The 22,282-nt window shown below is 39.5% G+C and overlaps 1 protein-coding gene and 1 long non-coding RNA gene across 2 annotated transcripts in view; both read left to right on the top strand.

Moving 5' to 3' along the window:
• SLC25A12 (solute carrier family 25 member 12) overlaps window positions 1–15,480 on the top strand; it is a 69,657-nt gene extending 54,177 nt beyond the window's left edge. Inside the window, exons 14-18 of the mRNA XM_074967583.1 lie at window positions 5,211–5,351; window positions 9,333–9,471; window positions 13,238–13,396; window positions 13,598–13,688; window positions 14,358–15,480. Coding sequence (XP_074823684.1) covers window positions 5,211–5,351; window positions 9,333–9,471; window positions 13,238–13,396; window positions 13,598–13,688; window positions 14,358–14,553 — 726 coding nt within the window. The 3' untranslated portion in view covers window positions 14,554–15,480. The remainder of the gene's footprint in view (window positions 1–5,210; window positions 5,352–9,332; window positions 9,472–13,237; window positions 13,397–13,597; window positions 13,689–14,357) is intronic.
• A 749-nt stretch (window positions 15,481–16,229) lies between these two features.
• LOC141995971 (uncharacterized) overlaps window positions 16,230–22,282 on the top strand; it is a 31,605-nt gene continuing 25,552 nt past the window's right edge. Inside the window, exon 1 of the long non-coding RNA XR_012641448.1 lies at window positions 16,230–16,606. This is a non-coding gene — a long non-coding RNA (uncharacterized LOC141995971). The remainder of the gene's footprint in view (window positions 16,607–22,282) is intronic.

Here is a 22,282-nt window from a genome sequence, read left to right as displayed (position 1 = left end):
AATGCAGGAAGTGTAGAATTAGAGATGATTGTTTACCTTTACTTGTGCTGTTGTATGTTTTTGCCTGTTGAAAGTACAAGGAGAGTTAAGGGCAAAGTCAGCTACGATTTGAAATTGCTTTGATTTCTGTTACAATCTTAAACATACGTATTTAAATGGAGAGGGGGTGTATTACTTAGCATTACTGTAGTAGGGTTACTGTAGGTGTATGAACAATGAAAGCTCTGACTTGGGAGTGGAGTGCAAGTTCTTTAAATCAGACCACTTCATAAACATCAAAGAACATATTCTTATTTTAGTTGGTTGAGTGGGGAAATAGTTTTGATCCAGGATGTGGCAGTTGCAAGGAGGAAGTAAACAAGGGCTTGGAGCAGACATCTCCCACTTTGTAGCGTATGCCTCTGGGGTGGAATTGGAAAGGGCAAGAGGTCTCATGTTGTAGGGTCATTTGTGTATTTCCTTCAGGCTTTGGCATGTCATGAGGTGTTTGCATAGGATCTCAAACTACATCTTTTCTCTCATAACCTTTGCTGTCAATTGTAGTTCCTTCATTTGCTTCTTGTGGAGTTTTTATTTTACGTGACATTAAGGTTAAATAGAAGCTTTTATTATTGTTGTTTCTGATGTGTATGAATAACCTCCATTCAGAAATAAATTTGTCAATCTTTTTTTTTAACGTGTCTGTTGTAATTTAGGTGCAAAAGGACAATTCTATTTTAAAAAGAAATAAATTTTAATATTAGTACTTGAATTTCCTTTGTCCTTTATATATATATACACACACACACTCTGTCACAAACACACAAAGAAATAAATAGAAATAGGACTATTTGAAAAAGGAAAAAAGAAGTACGAATATTTGCACAACCAATTTGCAAACAAATATTGAGGATTTACAAGCAGTGCCTGCACTCCACCAATTTCTTTCCATTAACACTTCCTTTCTATCTTTCTGTTTCTGCATTATCTTCAATACTGTTCCCTATGCCTCATGTTACCTCCCTGATCCTATCCAATTTAGTCTCCCCTCTTCCTTATTCCTCAAAATCCTCTTCTTTTCATAATCTTTAAAACAAATAATACATTGATAAAAATAAATTAAAAAATTACAATACATACACTGCCAAAATGTTAACTTGTGCTTCCCGTTTTCCGTAAATGTCCTCTGTTTTGCCTTCCCTCCTTCTTCTGTCATACTCATAAATGATATGTTCAAGGAACCAATCTGGCAAAACCCTGCTCATGCAAATAGTCCTATTGAATTCCGTGCAACTACTCACATGAGTAAAGTTACTCATGTACCGAAGTGTTTGCAGTATCAGGTCTTGGATTGTAAGAACATTTTGGGAAAGTGTGGTGTCTCGTGGGGTATGTCTAAACTGTAGTAAGAGGTGTGATTGCAGCACAAGCTGGCAAATGTGCGCTAGCTATTATTTAGCTGCTATTGCTAAAAATAGTAGTGAAGCCAAGATGGCACAGACTGACAATGCGAGTATGTATCTAGGGTCACCAGCATGCTTGTACAGCCCATGCTGAAGCCCGTGCCACCGCATCTTTGTGCCTTTTTTTTTAAGCCATTTTATGTAGATTTAAGCTAGCATGCAATGCAGACATAACCGTAGAGACCTGCAGAGGTCCAAGCACACCTATAACACTGGATGAAAAATAAAGCTGTGTTGAGAAATCAATGTTTGGGCAAGAGAATTTATTCTTAAAGAGCAGCATTTAAAATGGGTTTTAGTTGTGGTTGTAGTTATTATATTATTATATTATTTAAAATATTCTGAAACTTCTCAAGTCACCTTTGTGACAAGTGTGTCTGTTATTGGAGTCCGTCAGTATCTTGAATACTGTGCGCGCCAAATGTTAATGAGGTTGGTATGATTAAGGCACTTTTCAAAATACTACTTTAATGATGACACACAAGCCCGCGCATGTTAGGGCTCCCCTACTAGATGTGTTTTATGCAGCTATCTGTTGATCAAAACACACATTTTTAATAGAAAATGGTTAAAGACTTTTGTGTGAAGTCTCTGCCCCTTCAGAAGCAGGCTTTTGTTGGGATTTAACAGAGACCCAGCCACTTTTGCAGATAGAAAAAGAGAATGTTAATTACAGGAAGATTGGATTTTTTGTAGAAAATAGAAATGTTTATGAATTGGTCTGTTTGTGTTTCTCTGCCGTGTGTTAGGCAATGAGGGATAGTTATTTTGCCTGCCCTGCAGGACATTCTAATTTATAACTGATTAAAAATAAAAACCAGAATTTCATACATGTAAACACAGTATGCACATTTAATGAGCAGTTAACAAATTATTGTCTAGCAGAACTGAATTTCTGGTTTCAGCATCTAAATTTGTGGTTTCTTTGAGGATTGTTTTTGTGGTATATTGCATTATAATGCAAGCATTCTGCCTAAGATTATTGCTACCACAATTATTGAAATAAATGAATGTAGGAAAATCATAAAGTTTTCAAATTGGTTTGATGTTTCATACAACATGAAGAAAAATGAATTAGGTGATTATTTAACAAAATTTGCCGGCTGGTAATTTTATAAAATTTGTTTAGATTGAAACTCTGAAATGTTTCTTCTGCAGGGCATCATCCATTGTTGTTTTGTTGTTTTAAGTGCGTGTGAGGGGGAGAGAGACTGGAAGGAAGGAAACTAGGTCTGAAAAATGGCGTTGGACACCAGTGGCATTATTGCACTGAGACAACTTACTGTATATAGTTCATCACAGAGGAGCTGGGGTCAAATTGAGCTGGCCTGTAGGGGCTCAGCAAGTTGGCACTTTCCCTGATGGCTGCATCAAGTGTTCCAGAAAAAGAAAAATTGAAGACCTAACTCCTCTGTTTGAGAGAGATCCTTCAAAAAGTTATCCAGAGGTAAACCAGTATGATGATGACAAATGGGAAACTATGCCATTAAGATAAATGTGAACTGCCCTTATTTGGGTTTAGGGGTTTTGACTCAAAGCATAATGACCATTTAATTGTCAGGGTTGTCATTCTCCTTTATGGCAAACTTTGATCAGTAGAGAAATAATTTACAGTCGGTGCAGTCTGCAGTTGTGATCAGTGGAGAGTTGATGTTTGATTGCCTCTCTAAATAATAGAAGGGGTGAGAGATAAACTGGGGCTCTGCAGTGTTGTCCTGCCCCTGATTTGAAGTAGCCCAGTTTGCCAACTTTCACTCCATGTTGCATGGCCTTTTAATTACATCTGCCTTTGAAGAGAGGTAGGGAGATTGACATATAGGCCAATATATGGGTGTGTCTAGTTCTTAATTTGTAAAGAAATGATGCTGGGGCTCAAATAGAGGGTGCTGTACAGAGGATGCCATTTTGCGTGCTGCTCCCCTCGGCTGGCCTGACCTTGCACACACACTGCGTGCAAGGTCATGTTGCACAGAAGATGATATTTTGTAGAGTATGCTGCTCCATCCTTGCCAGCATGACCACACATGACAGAAGAGGCTGAGCCCTGGCAAACCCCAACACAGATTTCAATTCTGGATATGTCGAGATTTGGTTATGAGCTACTGCTTGGCAGGAGGGGTGAGTTGGTTGAACCGCATATTTAGTTTAGTAATTTAAAATCATTAGTAGGTACTCAAAGCCTGAGTTTGGGTGCTTTGTAGGAGATAGGATAGCTGTCCGAAGAAGCAAGTTCCTGCATTTTTCCACTGTGCTCACAAAGGGGGAGTTGAATTCCTGGATGATAAAAAAGAAAGCTGTTTGGGATGGTCTCCCTTTCCGTAGGTGATGTTTTTGATAGGTTGGAGTGAATGTAAAAGGGCTGTGAGGAAGGGATTCAGAGTTTTTAAAATGAGAGGAAAATGCTAATTAATATAAGGCTGGGCATGTTCAGTGCCACATGTTTTAAATAGAATTTGTAAATGGTTTTAATTAAAAAATTAAAGAGGGGGAGAGGAGAGAAAGGAACATTGCGGTCGGCAGTAAAGACAAATTATCCGTTTTGTGAGGGACCATGCACTTTGCCAGAAGGGAAGGGTGGTACCTACAGCATACCAAAGAGAAGTCTAAACATGCTACTTGCAAGAACATTTACATGTTTCTTGAATAAACTGTCATGTTGAATCTCTCTGTAAAATTTGAGATGCAGCTCTGTGAAAGTCTTAGGCTAAAATGCAGAATCTGTAGAACAGTTCATGCAGCAATATTAGATGGGAGAAACGAGCAAGATATGGTGCTTCTGCTTTGCTAATAAAGTAAAAACAATTTGCCAGCTATTAAATCTGTGTCATGCTCAGGTCAGAGAAATGGATGCCAGTCTGTATCTAGCTATCTATTTTCCTTTGTAACAAATTTGGAAATGTTGGTATGTCTGTTGTTTACATTTATTTATTTAATTTTCCAGATAGAACAATTAAAAGCTCCACACAAAAAATATGACCACTCTGCCGATTATTTAAAATTACAACCTCAAATATAAATTTCAGTCAGCTTACTTCCCGCAGGCAGCAGCACTAACTACAAATAACACCTCAACACATTGGCTGATTTTCATTTATTGAACCCAACTATTTTACTGCATATCAAATACAACTGTACAAAATTTCATAACTTTCAGTTTTGTAGAGTTATGGCAACTAAAATATCCATTTTTCTGAGCTGTCACTGCATATTGTAAACTTCATACATATTCCTCTAATATTGATCAATTAAATTTCCCTTTTTAATATTTATTCTTCATCTCTGTGGCAAAACTGTACTTGATATATACTCTATTTTAGTCTGTGAATGAGAGCAGTTTTCTTTTGTTCTGGTTTTCCTGAGCCTTGGACTGCAGAGCATTATGATTAACTTAAGCTGATATCTAATATGGATGAAAGTTGATAAACTTCTAGGTAGTAATGTGGCTGTTTAGAAATATGGATGTCAGAGGGAGAAGCAAAATGGAATGAATTGCTGTAATAGAAATCACAAATACATACAGAACCATGGCAGTCTGCCTTTGTTTCTGTTTCAATTTACTTTAAAAAGCACATGCTTTTATGCAGAAGAACGGGAGACTTCAGAACAGGGATTTTACTGAGTGTGTTCCATATTGCAGATACGTAATGTAATAGGGCTCTGTTGTCCTTCAGTGGGAGCCAAAGGTGCTCAGTACCTTGCAGGAGTGGACTTTTATTGGTGTGATATAATGATAGAATTCACTGTAACTCATTTTCTCTGGTCTTGCAGGCAGGAGGTTCGCAGGTCATCTTCACTAATCCACTAGAGATTGTAAAGATTCGGTTGCAGGTAGCAGGAGAAATTGCTACAGGACCCAGAGTCAGTGCCCTTACTGTTCTAAAAGAACTGGGAATTTTTGGTCTTTATAAGGTATGTATTTGGGCATTCCTGGCACACCACTTTTAAACCATTTTATGCTAAATTTAAAAGAACTTTTAAAACAAAAACATTGCTGAAAAACAAAAATCTTTTCAAATTTAAAAATAATCTCTTCCTGCAGGGCAGCCACATGGTAGAAAAGTTGGGGGGAGGGGAGGGGGAAACACATTTAGCCCTGGTCTACATTAGAGTTAGTTCGATGTAGGACAGCTTACATCGACTTAAATCTGTAAGTGTCTACAGTAAAATGCAGCTGCCACTGATGTAACTTGCCCACTACACCAACTTAATAACTCCACCTCCATGAGAGGTGTAGCAGTTAAGTCGATGTAATTAGGTCGACGCAGTGTGTTGTTGCATTAACTGTTGCTGCCTTTCAGGAGCCATCCCACAGTGCCCCACCCTGACAGTTAAATTGGTTCCACCGCTCCTGGTGAGGATGCGCACTACCAACACAAGGATTGTAGGGTTGACATGCAAAAGCAGTTTATTTACTGCAGTGGCTGTATGTCAACATAACTTAGGGCTTGGCTACACTTACATTTTATAGCGCTCTAACTTGTTGGCTCAGGGGTGTGAAAAATCACCTCCCTGAGCATAGAAGTCAGAGTGCTTTAAAGTGCTAGTGTAAACAGGCTCCGAGCGCTGGGAGCTGTGGATTACCAGGAGCGCTGGGAGACCTCTCTCCCAGCGCTCGCGCGCGACCACACTTGCACTTCAAAGCGCTGCCACGGGAGTGCTTTGAAGTTTCCAGTGTAGCCATAGTCTTAGGTCAACTTAATTTTGTAGTGTTCAGAGTAGCAGCCATGTTAGTCTGTATCCGCAAAAAGAAAAGGAGGACTTGTGGCACTTTAGAGACTAACAAATTTATTTGAGCATAAGCTTTCGTGAGCTGTAGCTCACAAAAGCTAATGCTCAAATAAATTTGTTAGTCTCTAAGGTGCCACAAGTCCTCCTTTTCTTTTTAATTTTGTAGTGTAGACTTGCCCTTATACTCATATTAGTGGAAGAGGGAAACATAAAAATACTCTCCTGTTCTATCCTTTGGGCTTTTATATCAGGTTGCAGGGAGTCCTGTACTGCAGACCTGCTGGCTTCTGGCATGGATCGTTTCATCTGGAGGCTTTTGTGAAAAGTTTCTTTAGCTTTTCTTTTGTGTTTGTTTAGGAGCCTAAATTGTCTTACATTTATTTTGAATCTCAGTTATCTCTATTGTTATCCTCACAGCAGCATCTTCTTTTTGTCTTAATAATTTGGCAGCAGTGAAACAGTAGTAGAATTTAGTAGGATTCAGATCTTTAAGAAGCTAAGTGGTGGGATTTGTCAATAATGAATTCCATTTAAAAAAAAAAAGCCTGTACTGTACTGTACTTTACCAGAATGCCAGTCAACAGATTCCTTCCCTGCAGGTATACTTACTACCATCATTACAGATCAGATGTAATGGTGCAGAAGCGATTAGTTTTCTTAAACAAGGAAGAGTATTTCTTCCTGTATCCTGTGCCAGTGCAAGGAGTAATACGTAAATTCAACAGCTATAGGCAGCTGTGCACTTCCATAATATTGGTTTAGCTGATTTATTTATGGAGCTATGTAGCACTGTAAAAATGTGTAAATTTACGTCCATAGCTGCAGCTTTTATTCTGAATTCACTAGGTTAGATTCACACAGCTATAATGTTTCCCTAAATAGCATCAATGTTTTGGTACATAGGGCAAAATTTTAGTGCAGTAATCATTTTTGTGTCTGACTAGAAAGATGGTTTTATTACAAATTTTATCTTTCTTTAAAATTGAACAGTCATCTCAAGGAGGTTTAGGATAATTAAGTTAAAGAAAAAAAGAATACAAAGCTCAGTGGAGTAAATACCAAAAGGGGACTGGTTTTAAAACATGTAATAACAGTGAGTGAAATTCATCCAAGCATAGAGTGTGTCTCCACAAGACCATCCATACCACTTAAGCCCCACAGATCCCCTGCGGAGACACTCTGTCTGCTCCAAATAGGTCAGCGTGGAGGGGAACTTTTAGAAATGTGTGACCTCCTAAGGCCCTGGCATCACTCTTATGTGGCCCATGGCCCAGAGCCTCTTATGTAGGGAACCCAGAGAGTCAATGGCCACTATTCTGGCACAGAGTGGACTGAAAGTGGTGGGTGGAGGAGATAGTTTTGAAGCCTCAGGATGAGCTCTTTGCAGCAGGAAGTAATTCACCCAATATCAGATGAATAATTGGGGAGTTATTTTAATCAGGATTCTTGACATAACATATTTTAACAGCCCCTCCACAGATATTGTAGCATGTGTCAAGATCTAGAGGGACTCTCTTTAGTTTGCTTTTAGGCCTGGTATGCCAAGTTCATAAGAACATAAGAATGGCCTTACTGGGTCAGACTAAAGGTCCATCCAGCCCGGTATCCTGTCTGCCGACAGTGGCCAATGCCAGGTGCCCCAGAGGGAGTGAACCTAACAGGTAATGATCAAGTGATCTCTCTCCTGCCATCCATCTCCACCCTCTGACAAACAGAGGCTAGGGACACCATTCCTTACCCATCCTGGCTAATAGCCATTAATGGACTTAACCTCCAGGAATTTATCCAGTTCTCTTTTAAACCCTGTTATAGTCCTAGCCTTCACAACCTCCTCAGGCAAGGAGTTCCACAGGTTGACTGTGCGCTGAGTGAAGAAGAACTTCCTTTTATTTGTTTTAAACCTGCTACCCAATAATTTCATTTGGTGGCCCCTAGTTCTTATATTATGGGAACAAGTAAATATCTTTTCCTTATTCACTTTCTCCACACCACTCATGATTTTATATAGCTCTATCATATTCCCCCTTAGTCTCCTCTTTTCCAAGCTGAAAAGTCCTAGCCTCTTTAATCTCTCCTCATATGGGACTTGTTCCAAACCCCTAATCATTTTAGTTGCCCTTTTCTGAACCTTTTCTAATGCCCACGTTTCTTTTTTTTAAGATGAGGGGACCACATCTGTACGCAGTATTCAAGATGTGGGCGTACCATGGATTTCTATAAGGGCAATAAGATATTATCTGTCTTATTCTCTGTCCCTTTTTTAATGATTCCTAACATCCAGTTTGCTTTTTTGACTGCTGCTGCACACTGCGTGGTAGTCTTCAGAGAACAATCCACAATGACGCCAAGATCTTTCTCCTGATTAGTTATAGCTAAATTAGCCCCCATCATATTGTATGTATAGTTGGGGTTATTTTTTTCAATGTGCATTACTTTACATTTATCCACATTAAATTTAATTTGCCATTTTTTTTGCCCAATCACTTAGTTTTGTGAGATCTTTTTGAAGTTCTTCACAGTCTGCTTTTGTTTTAACCAAGAATTACTTTTTTTTCCCAGCAAGGGAGTCATTCAAGTTCCCCATCCTTTGTCTCTGTATTACTTTCCCATGCTTTAGTGTTTCCATGTTGTGGCAACTTTCCCATAGGGAAAGAGAGCAAACTGTGCTAGCCCTGCAGTGCAGTTTTTTCTGGCAGCCAGAGAGGGTCAGTGGAGATGCTCTCAGCTTCCTGTGGAGCAAGTGGCAAGCAAGGGCCCCAGTCAACTCTCTTGTGTGGCAGTACATTCCCTGTCACCAGGCCAGCAGGATCAGCTAAGAGAAGGTTTTTTGCAGGTTAAATTGTCGTGTACATTTCTGTACGAAAAACGATCTATCTAAGGTTTGATGGCAGGCCCTTAATTGTCAAGTGTCACTCTTTTGCTAAAGTTAGAAACCATCGCTGAAGCTGAGAGCTGACGATCGAATGACTAACTGTGCTTCTTTTGATGTTCAAATCTCCATACTACATTCCCTAAGACATATTATATTTACTGGTTACCTGGTAGATCCCCTCAAGAGCCTTGGCTCAGTCTATACCCGGTGGCCTGGGGCTCCTTGCCAGCCTTTAAGTCTAATCCTATTTATATAACGTGTGTATATTATGTTTCCTTTTTGTGTGACAGGGTGCCAAAGCGTGTTTCCTCCGAGACATTCCCTTTTCTGCAATCTATTTTCCTGTTTATGCTCACAGTAAACTGATGCTTGCTGATGAAAATGGCCATGTGGGAGGGCTTAATCTCCTTACAGCTGGTGCCATTGCAGGTAACTTCTCAATATGTTTTCTAGAAATAACCTTTTCCCCCTTAATAGATAATATTTAATATTCGTTCATCAGTCCCATATAAATGAAAGGTAGTATGCCATTGTATCTGATTTAATCTAAATTTGATCACTTTTATCCTTGGTGGGAGGTAGTGTAATTTTGATGAGAGCTAATTACATTTGCATAATGTGGATAAACAGCTTAATGCAGCTCAGCAACTTGTAGCCAAATTTGATCTGTCTGTCTCAATGGGGTTTTAGTTGTTACCAGGCTCTCTGACTTGAAGGCTAATTTGAATCTTTGATGAACATATACTGAGAAGAATTAGAAAGAAAATGATTCCTCTAGCTTAGGGCTCCTAAACAACTGGGGAAGAAACTTTCAGTTCAAAGGTAAATGCCAAAACAAGGATTTGAAGGTGCCTTTACTGTTCAATAGCAGGACAGGAGTGGAAATAACATACTCTTCATGTTTTTTTAAAGAATTTCTAATCAAGATTTCCCTTCTAATGATAGTGGGACAAACTCACCCCACTTACATGAGTTAGTGTTTAGAAATGATTTCTGTAGGCTTTTATTTTATTTAAAGTGAATTTTGTAATGTGGTATTACACCACCCTGGGTTCGGCTCTGGTGGCTACAGTTTCAGGCTTAATGGAGTGAAAGTCACCTCTGCTACTTGCTTCAGATTTAGAGTCTCTAGAAACACACAAAGGCCTAGGGTAGAGACCACACATACATTTATAAGTATAATGTCTAGTCTGTTTGACAAGTTTTACTAAAGTTACAATCAAAGTTATGATTACCTAAGCATATAGAAATTCTATACAGACCTATGCACACGTTACTTATATAGTTATACTCACATCCTCTTAGATAGTGTTAGGTCTGGTGGGTCTCTCATGGATTGATAATAAGTAAAGGAATGGTTCCTGCTGGAGTTTCCCATAGGGAGCTCAATTTTCCTAATCTGGGCACCCTCTCTTTATAATGTGATTCTGACTATACCTCATTAGTATTTATGCATATAGTGCACCCTGCGGTGAGGGCATGTGTTAGAAAAATGTGACTACTGAGCATCTTGTAAGCAAAAAATGACTCTTACTGTTAATTTTTTTTGCAATATCACCCATTGGTACATCTTTTCTGGTAATCTTGTGGCATAGGGTCATTCTTTGGTCGCTTACTTTTGTCAAGCTTTTCTTAAGCCTATGGCCTAGAATGGCTAAGCTAAAATCTTACAGGCCTCAGCCTGTAAGCCTTGTCTTACAATCCTACTTACTTAAATATCTAATACATAATTACTCCTTCTAACTACTGATCAATCTTATATTTCTATAATCCTACAATTTAACTCTATTTCGCATACAATGATTATATGTAAAGTAACATGTTAGTAAATCATAACATTACCCAATGAATAAACAATAAACTAAAATCATTGGCTGCACTTGGTATGAACAGAATGTGTAACTGGTTTGTTGGTAATAATGGCCTCTTATCTCAGTCCGTAGGCTAATAAAATTAGGCCCAGATGCGATGATGGTGAATAAGCTAAAAATGCACTGCTAGATGAATTAATGGTGGACATCCTGGTGGACAAATTCTCTTTTGCACCCAGTATCTGCTGGGTGTAACACAAGTGGGGTGGAATGCAGAGGAGGTGTTTGCAGTTCCTTGATCCTGGGTCCATTTGGTGCTGGCCTATGTGTAGTTTATTAGACCATCCTTAGAGCTATCCAGGGATCACTAGAGCTCTGTGTGCTCCAGCCTGCCACCTAAACTGGAGTTGGCGTAGGACGTGGTTATGCCCACTCTTTCCCAGTTGGGTATGCCCCCACGGCTGGGGAGATGTGACAGTTTTCTGGGCCCTTTTGCTCTTGAATGGCACAAAGGGCCCAGAAATGGGAAGAAAATCTGTTCCATTTTATTCATAGAACTACTGAAAAATACACTGTGGGGGCTAGTATCCTATAATAAGACTTGCCATTTGTGTCTTTTAACCACAGCTTAATTCATTAATGTTTATCAGACACTTGGATATTGATGCAATGCGCTCAGTAGAAATGGCTATAAATCTTGTTTGAGATATAAAATTTAGCCTACAAGAACCTTCTTTCTGAGCTGCAAATTCATGTTACTGTTTAATGGGAGTGAATCAGATAAGCATAACTGAGAACATTGTGTGTACACATGTGGCTTCAAAAAAAGTTTGTAGGGTTGTAATAGTGCATAGTTAGCTTTAGCAAATAGACTGGCTTTGCTGCTCCTGTTCCAAGATAAAACCTCCTGAATTGATCAGCAGGATGTTTTGGGAAGGTTTACTGTAACTTCGTTAAATTTCTGACCTGTCAACTTTATAAATCTCCCTTAAGTGCTATGTAGACAACTGTTAGGCTGTTTTTTTAATTGTATTGAAATCGACAGTAACAATTCAACCAAGACTGAAAGTGAACATTCAAGTTCCAAGTTGGAAGGGAATTCTTGGTTTTGGTTAAGTGATTGAAATGAGTCAGTATTCATTATACTAAAAATGAGAGTTGGATTTTTACATCTAAATTTTATAAATATTCTAACAGCATAGTACTTTACCTGTACAGTTCCCCTTTCATTTGAATAAGAAACCAGTGCTGGTGCTTGGGGTGAGGTACTGTTACTGTACCATCATTGATGGCTGTTACCATAGTGTCTGTGCCCAAAATGCCTTTATTGTCAACCTTTCTTTATAGTTTACTTTTTAAGTAGACTTGTGTTCTTGTGTTCTGCTAATGAACTGGCCAAAGAGCACCACAGAAATCTCACACTGTAGAATAGAAGGCCTCTAAATGATCACTTTGCATATTTACACCTTTAAACAAATGGATCTGTGAAGGATTGGAATGTTAGTACTTGAGAGGTTTTTGCAGAGCAGTTAATCAGCTATACTGTTACAAAGTACTTGGTACATACAATAGGTGAGTAGAACTATTAATATTCACAAAGCACAGTAAGGCTGACAGAGCTCCTAGAATCAGCTGAGAGCACCACTAATTTGTGTCAGGAATATTTAATCCCTTATATTGAAAAAGAGAGAGAGTGAGTTTTAACTATTTATACTTGGAAATATTTGCGTCTCTCTTTAAACAAGGTAAAATAAAAGATATTTGAATTGACTGATAATAGAACTCAAAGGGGAGCTCTTGAGATAATTGTTCTGTTAATATCGTTGCATAATTTTTGCAGTTCTCTTGGCTGTATTTTCATAGTATTTTTCTTTAGCATCTGTATTAAAATTAACTTCGTGATTTTGAAGAGACATTTAGAAGGATTGTGCTATGCTAGCTGCAGTAAAAGTCAATTTTGAATACTTTACGTTAGTACCAGGGTGTGTGGGTTTACAGTTTTAATAAGCTTTGATTTCATAAAAAGATTGACATTTGCAGGTATTTTCTTTGACATTAGACATATTTCTATCTTTTACAAGATACTTTGTGTAAATTGAAAAGGAGTACTTGTGGCACCTTAGAGACTAACCAATTTATCTGAGCATAAGCTTTCGTGAGCTACAGCTCACTTCATCGGATGCATACTGTGGAAACGGCAGAAACTTCTGCCGTTTCCACAGTATGCATCCGATGAAGTGAGCTGTAGCTCACGAAAGCTTATGCTCAAATAAATTGGTTAGTCTCAAAGGTGCCACAAGTACTCCTTTTCTTTTTGCGAATACAGACTAACACGGCTGTTACTCTGAGATTTGTGTAAATTAAATGCTGTTTTCTTCTAAAAGGTGTGCCTGCTGCTTCCTTGGTAACCCCTGCTGATGTCATCAAGACAAGACTGCAAGTGGCAGCTCGCGCTGGTCAGACAACATACAGTGGAGTTATTGACTGTTTTAGAAAGATACTTAGAGAAGAAGGCCCTTCGGCTTTTTGGAAGGGAGCTATGGGTAGGGAATTTTCTTTATATTTTAAGTCAGACCACAATCCTGCAAATTTTTTCTGTGTTATTTTACTCAGGATTGCTCCCAGCAGTAAAGTTTGCAGGATTGGGCCCTAGTATTGTAGTTCACAGGTTCATTTGAAATTCTCAGACCATCTTTCTTGATCTAACGTTGCTGTATTACAGTATTATTTGTAATATTCAACAGCTCGAGTGTTCAGATCTTCACCTCAGTTTGGTGTTACGTTAGTGACCTATGAACTTCTGCAGCGATGGTTCTATGTTGATTTTGGAGGAATGTAAGTGCAAACATTTGCTCACTAACATGCAAACCAGATCTGCTAAGTTTGAATTCATACAGAGCCTTCAGAGAACTAAATGGAAAGAATATGTTGAAACAGATGTAGTTAAACTTAATGATATTGATTAGCTGTAAATCAAAGTGCCAGAATTTTGTTTTAAGTGTGCCCTGCACAAAAAAAACCCCAAACACTGATATTACTATTAACATCTTTGGGTATTAAAACTGAAAGAGCTTAAACAAATCAAATTGCCTTGATTTGTATACTATTTCACTGTCTAAGCAACAGGAAGTTTGTCAGTTTCACTTTTCTTAATACACTGCACAAAACTTCTGTATTTGGGTTTCCTACACTGCAAGATGATAATTAAATCCCCCTCAAACTGTTTTAATTAAAATCATTTAAAATATTTTTTTCATGAAAATATTTCTATTTTAAAATATCCAGAAACTAAATTTTAGCCTGAACTACTTGATAGTGGCTTTTAAAGCAAGCTTCCTTTATTTTAAAAACTAATCAGAATAATAAACTTCTAACTATGTTGATTTATATGTTGTAGACAAATGATCATTTTTAGTATTGGCTTACTATAGATTCTGCTCTGTTGTTCTGATGCAGCAGAAACATTTTAAATAAATAATCTTTTCTTTTTTTCTCCTCAAACAGCAAACCCTCTGGATCAGAACCAACCCCCAAATCTCGAATCTCAGACCTGCCTCCTGTTAATCCTGACCACATAGGTGGATACAGACTTGCTACAGCTACATTTGCTGGCATAGAAAACAAGTTTGGGCTTTATCTTCCAAAATTTCGATCTCCTGATGTTGCTTCAGTTCTACCAAAAGTAGCAGCTGAATCCTGAGATGACCTTTCAGCCTAGTATAACGACGCAATGAAAAAAAAATTCAAGAGAACAGTACTATATCTATCCAGTCAGCTGCATGTTGCTCTTGCTGAACTGAGAATTTAAGTCAAATCACTCCTTTCTAAATGATATACAATATGCATTTATTTGTTTATAAATTAATCATTTGCACACAGGAAACGGATTGAAGCTTTAGTTCTGCATAGATTTTTTTCCCCCCCCTAACCAGTGGCATGAATCAGTAACCTTTACTTGGCTTTGCACAGCTTGCACTTCATGTTACTGTACATATTGTACATCTTTGTACAGAGACATCATGGCATCCATACACGATTACATTTATATAATGGGTATGCAGTTCTAAGCAGTTTGAAATGTACAGAATGTTTTGAAGGTGTTTTTATTAAGAATCATGTAACAATAAAATATATTTAAAGTCATTTCATTTTCTTATATTTGTGTAATATATAAAAATAAACCATCAGATATTTGGTGTAGTTAGTCATAGATTTTTAAGGCCAGAAAGGTCCCATTATAGTGTAGCATGACTTGTCTTAGAGAATAAATCAAGGTATTAGTTAATAAAGGCAAAAGCATAAACATGCAATGCTGATAGGAAGTTACAACACAGGAACTGTGGGTGTGTATGTGGGGAGGAGTGCTTGGAAACTGTAGGAATTACCCAGAAACTCATGGTAATGTTGACTAGTAACGTTTTGCTCATTCTGAATTCCAGCATATCATGTTTAAATGTAGTGAGATTGTATTTACCAGTTATAAGTGGATTTTATTATGAGCACTCTGAATAAATTTATCCTGTAAATGTACATATCTGAATAGCAAGTAAAATAAGTCCAGGGTTTAGTTTTAGCATATTCGGATGAAATAATTGCCAGGATATGCACTGCTAGTTTGCCAGCAAGTCCCAAAAGTGTCATATTTGTAATTAAGTAATAAAAGGCCTTGGCCTAACTCATCTTTGATGTAACTATTGTGTTCAATGGAATCGCCTAGAGATAAATTTGGCTCCCCGTGTAGTCTAGGAAATCTATCACCTGGTGGTTGGATTGGTGAATATTCATAACTCCTGAATTCTGATGTAATCTCTCTTTGTTTAAAAGACACAGCTTTCATTTTATTATGATTGTGCCTTCACTAGAAGTACGAAGTTTGGATTAATGTGCAGCGTGGGGAAATCTGCCAGGGGGTTAACATCTGATCTGTAGCACTGTGTGAATGTGTGCAAACATCTCTGAGTACAGCCTTGCAGACTTACAAAGCTGCTCTATATTCTGCACAGGAGGTTTCTGTAGCTTTAGAAGAATGACTTCTGACAGCTCGGGGAGCTGAAAGCCCTCCTGGCTTTGTGGGCTTGAGGTATATACGAATTAATCCACTTGGAAATACTTGCTCAGGGAGGGGCTAAGTTCCTTCTTGGTAGGAGGAAAACGAGGGGGAAAGCTAGTTGTTTTCCAAAATCTCTAAATTCCAGAAAAAATAAAATGGAGGCACCTGGTTGTGTTCCACAGGAGGAGTGCTATACTCTGAGACGATTTCCAGGTATTTTGAAGAAAAAATTATGTAGAACTTTTGCCTCAAGTTTGCTAAATTAAAATTAAAATTTGCTCAATTAAAAGCCCTTTTTGACTGGTGGGTAATTTGCTTTTGGAACAATGCAAATGCAGAATTCCAGCCAGACTCTCAGGAAAAAGCAAGAGTTCCTGTTCATAGCTGTAATCTATCACCCTACTGTCATAGCTGGTCTCTGTAAGCAGGGCAGGACCAGTGCCCCTGTATCAGAGCAGGTGGACCCAGTTGAGCCAATTAAAGGAAGCAGGGCTACACCTGGGGCTGTAACAGCCTGTCAGAGGCGTAATGATTGGGACAGGCTGTACCTGGCACCACAGGAGAGTGGAGCTAACTCCTGTGGTGGAGCTGTTCCAGAAGAGCAGCTGGAGCTGGCTGACGGAGGACTGGCTGAGCAGGGAGCTGGAAAGCTGCAAGAAGCAGAATTACCAGAGACCTCTGGGAGAAGAGGCTAGGATAAAGGGTGAGCAGAAGGACTATTTTCTGTTTATTTGGCTTATGTTTGGACAATAAACCTATTCAAAGGAGACTGGGTCTGACAATGTATGCTTGGTAAACTGGGGAGAAGCCCTGCCATGCCTTGCCTACAAACTGACTAGGGTGGGGACCGCTAAAGTAATGCCTAGCTAACGGCTTGCTTCCATGTTCTGGGTTTAAGAACTGCAGTAAAATACCAAATGACAGGCAAGATTGCTGCTGAGCTCAATCCAGTTGCCACTTAATCTCAGGCAGCTATTTTAATTGAAATGGGGGACAGTGAAAGGTTTGCAATTCCTTAGGAAACTGTTAAGGAAATGTAATACTGAGAAGAGAGAGCTGATGATTCAACAAGACAGGCAGTGGCCAGGTTTTTATAAGCAGGGTAGAAAATTACCTATCCTACAACTTCAGTTTCAGACACCATAGTTTCTGGGCCATGGTTGTGTTAAATAGCCTTCAGGACTTTTTTTTTTTTTAAGGCAACTAGAATTGCCTTGACTTTATTCAAGTTAAATATTTTAGTTCACCGTACGACAGGTGAAGGCCAAGGCTTTAGAGAGCATTTAAGGAAGAAGGAGCTTTTTTAAAAAAAATGAATAGGAATGTCCAGCCTTTATTGTCTCTGCCAAATAAACACTTGCAAATCTCCCTGTGTTTTAGTCGCTGTCCAAGAGATGGTAACTTTTGTAGCTGCCGAACTACAATCAGCCCTTAACTTTGGAGCAAAACTTCCCTTGACTTCAACAGGAATTGAGTGCATGTAACGAAGGCTATTATGGGGCACCCAGTTCCCAGTCCTCGGTCAGAGAATGTATCTGTTTACACAGTTTGCCTTGGCATAGGCTTCTTAGGCAGCTCACGTTCCTGTATCTTCAAATTTTGTTCTGCTCTGTGAAAAGAATATGCTCCCTTGAGGGGTAGAAAAATCCTTGGTACACACTGGCATTTAATCTTGGTCACAGCTTGTTGACTGACTTGAGTTCCGAAATAGTTATTGGACAGTGAGGCTCCTGGGATGGTCATTACAATATCTAGCATCCTGCAACTGGCATGCTGGTCCCTCCATAACTGCTGACATGGGATTGTCTAAAGAAATCCCATCCACCCTATCCTCTTTTCATTCCCTAAATGTTTGGGGGGATGGGGTTGTCAATGCAAATATGGTTTGGGAGGAAAAATAAAAATGGTTATAAATTGCTTGAAGCTAGATTCCATTTTCCAATACATTTCCCTAAATGATACCTGACCTGTGGATTCAGACCCATGCTGAAGCTACCAAGACTCGTATTCATACCTAGTGCTTGTCAGGAGTCCTCTGGAGCAGAACTAGTTTGTTGTGTTTTTGAAAATTTTCATCTAGAATTAGAAGAAATTGTTTTGGAGTGGAGAGGGAGGGAAAAATACCTCTAAAATTTATTTAAATTCTAGCAGAAGCTGCAGAGCTGTGCTCCACTTGCTAAAAATTCCCATGCCTGGAGGATAGACACCATCACATGACATGCCTGTTCTTTATGCAGTCCTTGTGTGTCTCAATTGAACAGAAAGCTACTATCGTAAGGTTGGTGAAAATATACAGGGCAAATGTCAAATTGAATAGCATGATTTTGGATTGAAAATAGAGGGGGTACTTTGATAAGGCAAAGCTGATGGAAGCCTGAAGTTTTCACTTTCAAATCTATTGAGCGAAGATAACCTCCTGAAGACATAATTCCGATTGCAGCAGCCAGTCTCCATATGAGCTTTGCTCATAATAGAATGAGGGGTTTTTTTAATACCAAGAATTGGTAAGAGAACTTCTGTTTATAGCATAGATTAAATAGCAACATAAACCCATTTCTGATTTTGAAATACGTAAAATGGTTCTCCTGGCAAAGAAGTAGGATTGTAGAGGAGATTAAGAACAAATGGCACTAAATAAACTTTGAATGCTCTCTGGTACTAATGCACAGGAGGTGATTTTCACCCATATAGTAGAGCTAGTTAAAGCATTTTCAGTTAAATGTTTTGTGTGTGTGTGGTGTTTTTGTTTTTGTTTTTTTTTGTCAACACATGAAGCCAAAATGTTTTGCGCTGTGTGGAACAAAAAGAAAAGTCAAAACTTCACAAGTTGTTGTGAAACAACTGTCACTCTGCAGCCAGCTGCTCCACTGTGCAGCGCAGGGCTCCGTCAAAGCTACTGTGATGGTGAGGGCAGCACTCTCCCTATACATGCCCATTTTCAGGCACTTGAAACTTGCTGGGTGGGAGAAAAAACCCTTGGGGGTATGATGTTTCCCCTTGTTCTCAGCCCAAAGGGTATTTTTTATTTTGTGAAGCACTGGGCAGCTGTTGAGGTTTTCAGAGAGAAGGGAGAGGGGGAGTATTTGTGCAGGTGGTTAAATCTGATGTTTTTTCCACCTGGGTAATTCATCTGGATTAATTTTAAAACTTCAGTCTCCCACTGGATTAAGTCATCCCTTCAGACAAGTGCCACTGAAGTGTTTGAAGCGATTTGGATCAGAAATTAAGTTTTTTAAAAATCATGGCATATTTGCAGTCTGGTCCCAGCTCTCCCCACAACCACAGCACAAATGGACTTAAAGCAGAGGTCTCCCTGTCACCAGAATGCCAGCTCAGACACTTTGATTGCTGCTGCAGCCCGTGGACTGCAATAGCCTCTATGATAGAGACCCCTCCTGCCCAATGTCGCAGAGTTAGCTAGTGGAGCTGCATAATTGAGAGTCCACTGGTTATGGCCCTGCCCTCCCTTTAAAACATCCTTTTGATGCTCCTACTGATGTATGGAACAGATCTGTGGTGGGGGAGGGGAGAGATTCCCATCCTGGGCCATCTGAGCTGGATCCCCAGCATAGTGGATGGATGAGCTTTGCTGCTCTTGGAGCCCTGCCTATCTGTATGAGCACCTCTGAATTTTCTGCCAAATATTTTGAATGTAGCAGTGCTGCATTCCAGCTCTGTGCATGTCTAATGCACACTGAAATAAACAAGTGCTTTTAGTGCTGTGATTACATGTCTCATTACATAGACACAAAGACATGTAATTAGCACATTCAATGCTGCATGGCATTTATTTCCATAAAAAACATAGTGCAGTAAGCTGCAGCTATCCTGTGCATGTACCTGGAGCGCCACCCATCTGAAACGCACAATCAGACAGAGAAACACTTGGGATTTGTGTTCTTTAAACCTACATAATGCTAAGATTGGTTCATGTGTTGGATTTTTCTATTGTTTTTGTTAAATCCTCAGTCTCAAGTTTCTTTTTGTTTCAAAGTGTTGTTTTTTTTTTTTTTTGCTGAAGCTGAAACAAGGAGGTGTAAATTATCTTCCCAGGCACCTCGAGGCAGAAGCGATGTCACTGCCTGCCCTGAGTAGCTTTAAATCCTGACCGGTGCTGAGTAGGGACTGGACTGTGGGAGGCTGCCGAGGGGATGTACCGAATCAGTGCATTTGCCAGCTGCCATGGCCCCACGCACCCTGCCCAGCCTTGCCCATTTGTGGGACTGTGTTGGGCCTCCTCTGTTTCTATGTGATTAAAACTGCTTTCTGCTACTGTAGTGTCCTCTGTGCAGAGAACTTTCCACTGTCAGGGCCCTGCAGCAAGGTCGATGCCGATGCGACTGGAAGCTAGTGTGCCTCCAGGCCTGAAGGTAGCCTACTTTTTCCTCGGGTCTCCAGCACTGGAGAGTTACTAATATTCAGTCTTGTTTGAAGTATTGCCAGATTGTTTATTTGAAATATGATAAGCTACTCCGGAAAGGCGACTTGCTCTCGAAATGAAAGCCATGCTTTCATCCACCTTAGGACTGAGCACAGATTTCTTGCTTTACTCTCGAACAACCTGGATCCAAGTTTCTTTAGGAAAAGGGCACCCTCTCTGAACATGAGCATTTTTGCTACAAGATGCACTATTAACATTTTTTTTCTATTCATGCTGCTTTGGAAGCTGCCAAGATCAGTGGTTGATCTAATCAAATACAGTGTCCCATCCCTTACCATGGCCAGTGTCTGATAGTGCTCATACATCTACTTTAGACATACTAAATTATTGGGAAAAGGTCTTCCTAACTCCACTATGTCATACTGGGGTATACGCTGAAGCATAAGAAATAAAAAGCCATTGCATGTTAATGTAGTAAGTGTAACTGCACCTGCTAAGTCTTCTGTGTGTACAATGCTTCTAAGCATTTGCTACTAAGATACTGCCTCAATGATACCTTGCAATAGCAAGTTCCACAGGGTGTATGCTGCCCAGAAAGGGATTTCCTTTTATCAGCTCGATCTTTCTTGCCTTCCTGGTCATTTCACCTTTGCACTATGGGAAGTGATAAACTGAACTACATGATTAACCTCTTTTATACCATTCAGAATGCTGTATTCCTCTTTCCAAATTATTAAGAAACATTTTGAGATTAAAAGTACTAAGATTAAATAGACCACTCCTATTAATTTCTCCTCTATCTAGACTCCTGCAGCAGGGACTGATTTTTGTGTCCTCTTCCAGATGTCTTCTGTTTTTGATAGTTTTTAAGATGACCAATCCTGAGCCCCTGAATGCTGCAGGATAGCTTTAAAGAGCTTTTCCAGTTTTCTACACTGAATTTCAACTGCCATGTTGCCCAATTACAAGAGCTGATGAAATTTTTTTGAATGTTTCTATTTGATTGAAAAAGGGGTGATTTCGCATAGCTTGACAGTTGGTCACATTTTGAGTTTTGCAATTTTTCAGCAGACATGTTTAATGACAATTATTCCCATTTTTGAATCCGCTCTACCACTTACTCAGTTTCATTAGGTTTCTTTAGGGTTGCTCACACTCCTGTCTAGTTTTCATGCTTCCCAATCCTGAAAGAGTCATGTAGGTCTCATGAGATGGGAAGCAAAATTCTCCTTCAGAGCTCAGGGGAGCTCTGGCCATAGGTCAGGATTTGTCACTGGTGACCACCACCTCTCTCATGGTTACATTTAGTGTGATAACACATTAGCCTTATGCATTTTCCACCATGATTCTGGCAGATGCAGTGTCACAGCAGAAATGAGCATTACTTCAGCCTCTTTTTGACTTATGTCTCTGGTGATCCCAGAGATGGTTCTTGTAAGTACCTCCCCCCGCCCCCCCCCCCACACACATTAAAAGCAACAACAATTTATTGTAAGGTCCTTCAATCTGCCTCCAGAAGGGAGCATCACCATTTTGGTCTCTTAGGTGAGAAAGGCATTATCCTTCCAGAACTTAGCAGGTTCTCTTCAACAGCAAGAATCATCATGGGACTGCATATAAGGTTGGGTTGCCAAGGTTTCAATCTTGGGCTCAGGTGATTTATCCAAAGAATTTAGAAACAAGCAGATCCTACCTTGCTTACCAATTTATTTAGGTTGGCTGAAATGGAAAAGATTGGAGTTCAGGGCTATCCTTTGGAAAGTACTCAGCCTCACTCTCAGAGAGCTTAGCTTAACAAGCCTTAGCCTTCCAGAGCTGGAAAGACCTGGTTTGCTTTCCCCCCTGCCCTCAGTCTCAAATGATTGTGTAGTTTAGAACAATGCTTATATTCCTAACTCTCTCTCACATTGGGATGACAACTAATGTTTAGTATCAGAGGGGTAGCCATGTTAGTCTGTATCCACAAAAACCAATGAGGAGTCTGGTAGCACCTTAAAG

This window comes from Natator depressus, chromosome 11, assembly GCF_965152275.1.
Source record: "Natator depressus isolate rNatDep1 chromosome 11, rNatDep2.hap1, whole genome shotgun sequence".
Taxonomy (NCBI): domain Eukaryota; kingdom Metazoa; phylum Chordata; order Testudines; family Cheloniidae; genus Natator; species Natator depressus.
Note: the sequence above shows the minus strand (reverse complement) of the source record. Positions and strands in the feature narration are given on the sequence as shown.